Below are 2,472 nucleotides of genomic sequence, written 5' to 3' on the forward strand. Positions count from 1 at the left end.
AGGGTGCTAAGCAGAGACCCACGCTGGCTTCTGTGAGGCTCGACTGTCTGTTCCTGATCTCCCCTGTCCCGCCCTGCCAATGGCTTCCTGGGGAACGGAGACCCACTCCTTCTCCCTTTTTAGTTCTGGGGGTCTTCTGGCACACCCAGAGTTTCTGAGGATGCACTTGGGAAATCTCAGCTAGAAAAGCAAAAACAAAATCAAACCCACACCAAAAACCCCATAGAAGACTAAAGAAACGCGACCATGTGCAAAGACGTATGAGCCCGGAGGTAAGTGGCCACCTGGAGACATGGGGGAACTGCCACCACCCTTTCAGGGGGCTCCCCAAGACACCATATTGCACGTGAGGCCAATTCTCCCCCAGGGACCCACTCGGGAACTTAGAGCAGAGCCCCCTGGAAACTGTAGGTCAAGGGACCCAAACAAAGACCCACCTTGTGCCCATGCCCACGTGCACACATGCCACAGGCAGGGCCCAGGGAGGACGACAGGTGAGGCACACACATTCCAGGGAGGGTGCAGGTGGGAGGGAAGCAACGGAACACGCCAGAGAGAAGTGACCGAAACAAAATTTCCTTTCTAAATGGAATAAATAAATGGCTTTTGTTATTGTTAAAAGAATAAATACAGGGTACGGGGCACCGGCAGCTGGGATGGACGCTGGGTGCTTTTGCCTGCGGAGGGTTCGATCTTGGTTTCTGCCTTGGTGTCCGTGGTGAGTGTTTGATGTCCTGAGCTTCATCTGCCACGGCATGGCCCCGCTGGGCTCGGCACCTGTGGCCTGGTGCCAGCCCGTGTCTAAGCACCTCTTAGCACTCCTGGTCTCTGCTCTCGGAGTGGTGGCACTACTCTGGGACCCCGAGGTGGCTGCAGCACACATCCCCCTCCGAGAGCAGGTCGGAGCTCAGTGTGGCCCTTTAGCAGGAGTTTATCCTCCGTGTCTCTTGTCAAGGAGGGGCTGTTTACGGCATGCAGGGACACTGCCTTCTGCCAGTGTCGGGAGAGGGAAAGAAGAGCCTGTGTCGCAATAGGTCCTTGTCTGGCGGAGGCAGCCAGGGAGGGTGAAGGGAAGAGCAGGGACTTCTGTCCATGGCTGCGGACGCTGGTCCAAGGCGTGGGGTGCTGCGGCCCCCGCGGCAGGCGGCTCAGTGAGTTGGCACCAGGTGGCTGTCGCGCTGGCAGTCCCGGGGAGTGCGTCACTGGTAGAGGAGGTAGCCCTTGAGGGAGGCAGGCAGCGGCAGCGTGTGGATCTCCCCCAGCCGCTCCTTCCCCAGGGCCAGGCGCACGGAGCGGCGGCAGAGATCCATGAGCGGCAGCGGCTCGGCTGCGGAAACCGAGGAGAGAGAGAACCGCAGGTCAGCACGGCCCAGCTGGCTCCAGAGCAAACAGTACTAACAACAAGGGCAACACTATCATCGATTGATACTCATTCCAATAAATAGAGAGACAATAAAAACCCAATAATTTGATTTTTCATTTTAAATTCCTATGAATAGCTAACACAGAGAGCGTGCTCTGGGCGGGGCCCCCTTGGTGAGCCCTCTGCAAACACTAACTCATTTTATCCGCACTGCGGTTTCTTACGAAGGGTTTAATAATCACACAGACATACCATTACCATCATCCCCATTTTACAGATGAGGAAGCTAGGGACAGAGTCCAGATCACTGCCCAGGGTGTGTGCTGGCAGGAGCAGGAGCGGGAACAGGAGCAGGGGCTGGGATTTGAACCCTGGCCATCCTGCTCTTCCCTGCGGGCCCCTCTGCCCATCTGGACCAGCCGCAGCCTTCAGCGCCTGTGGGTCCAGGAAAGTGGGAGCAGCTCTCTAGCACAGACCGCAGCACCAGACTCCATGCAGGCTTTAGGAAGGGAATCATTCTGTGTCACCAACCACTCTCCGGGACTGTCCTCACTTCTTTTACAGCCAAGAACACGGAGGCACAGAGGGGGTAGCTAATGTGCCAGGGCTAAAGGCTGGGATCCGAATCCGGCAGCCTGGACCCAGCGTCCACGTTCGTGGCTACCAAACATGCTGCCAGTGAGATGTAAGAAACACTGGCCCAGAGTCGCACGTTACAGGCCCGGCTGGCCCCACAGCTTGGCAATGTCATGTCTGCACCACACCAACCTAGAGAAATGCCAGTGCTTCTGTCTGCCGGACAGCGAAGCTGAGGGCCCAGGCTGGGGAAAGTGGAAATGCCAGCCCAGCTGCAGCAGAAACTCCTCCAGCTGCCCCAGGAACCACGGGGCTGTGTCCCAGCCAGGAGGCTCAAGGCAGAGAGGCTTCTAGCTGCAGCCCGCAGGGCACCTCCGTCCTGTGTCCCCAGAGGGCCCGGCCCTGCCTTCCCACAAAGGAGGCTCTGTTCATTCAGCCTGTGTCTCAGATGAACTCTGGGCTCCAGATTTCAGGACTCTGAAAAATCACCCTGGGGGCTGCCAGGGGCCAGGATGGGTGGAGGAATGGGGGTG

The 2,472-nt window shown here is 57.9% G+C and overlaps 1 protein-coding gene across 1 annotated transcript in view; it reads right to left on the reverse strand.

The window, feature by feature from the left end:
* Nucleotides 1–918: 918 nt before the first annotated feature.
* Nucleotides 919–2,472, reverse strand: part of SPSB1 (splA/ryanodine receptor domain and SOCS box containing 1) — a 49,873-nt gene continuing 48,319 nt past the window's right edge. Inside the window, exon 3 of the mRNA XM_012662639.1 lies at nucleotides 919–1,327. Within this exon, the coding sequence (XP_012518093.1) occupies nucleotides 1,200–1,327 (128 nt within the window). The 3' untranslated portion in view covers nucleotides 919–1,199. The remainder of the gene's footprint in view (nucleotides 1,328–2,472) is intronic.

The sequence above is a fragment of the Propithecus coquereli genome, unplaced genomic scaffold (assembly GCF_000956105.1).
Source record: "Propithecus coquereli isolate 6110/MARCELLA unplaced genomic scaffold, Pcoq_1.0 Scaffold77, whole genome shotgun sequence".
Lineage (NCBI taxonomy): Eukaryota > Metazoa > Chordata > Mammalia > Primates > Indriidae > Propithecus > Propithecus coquereli.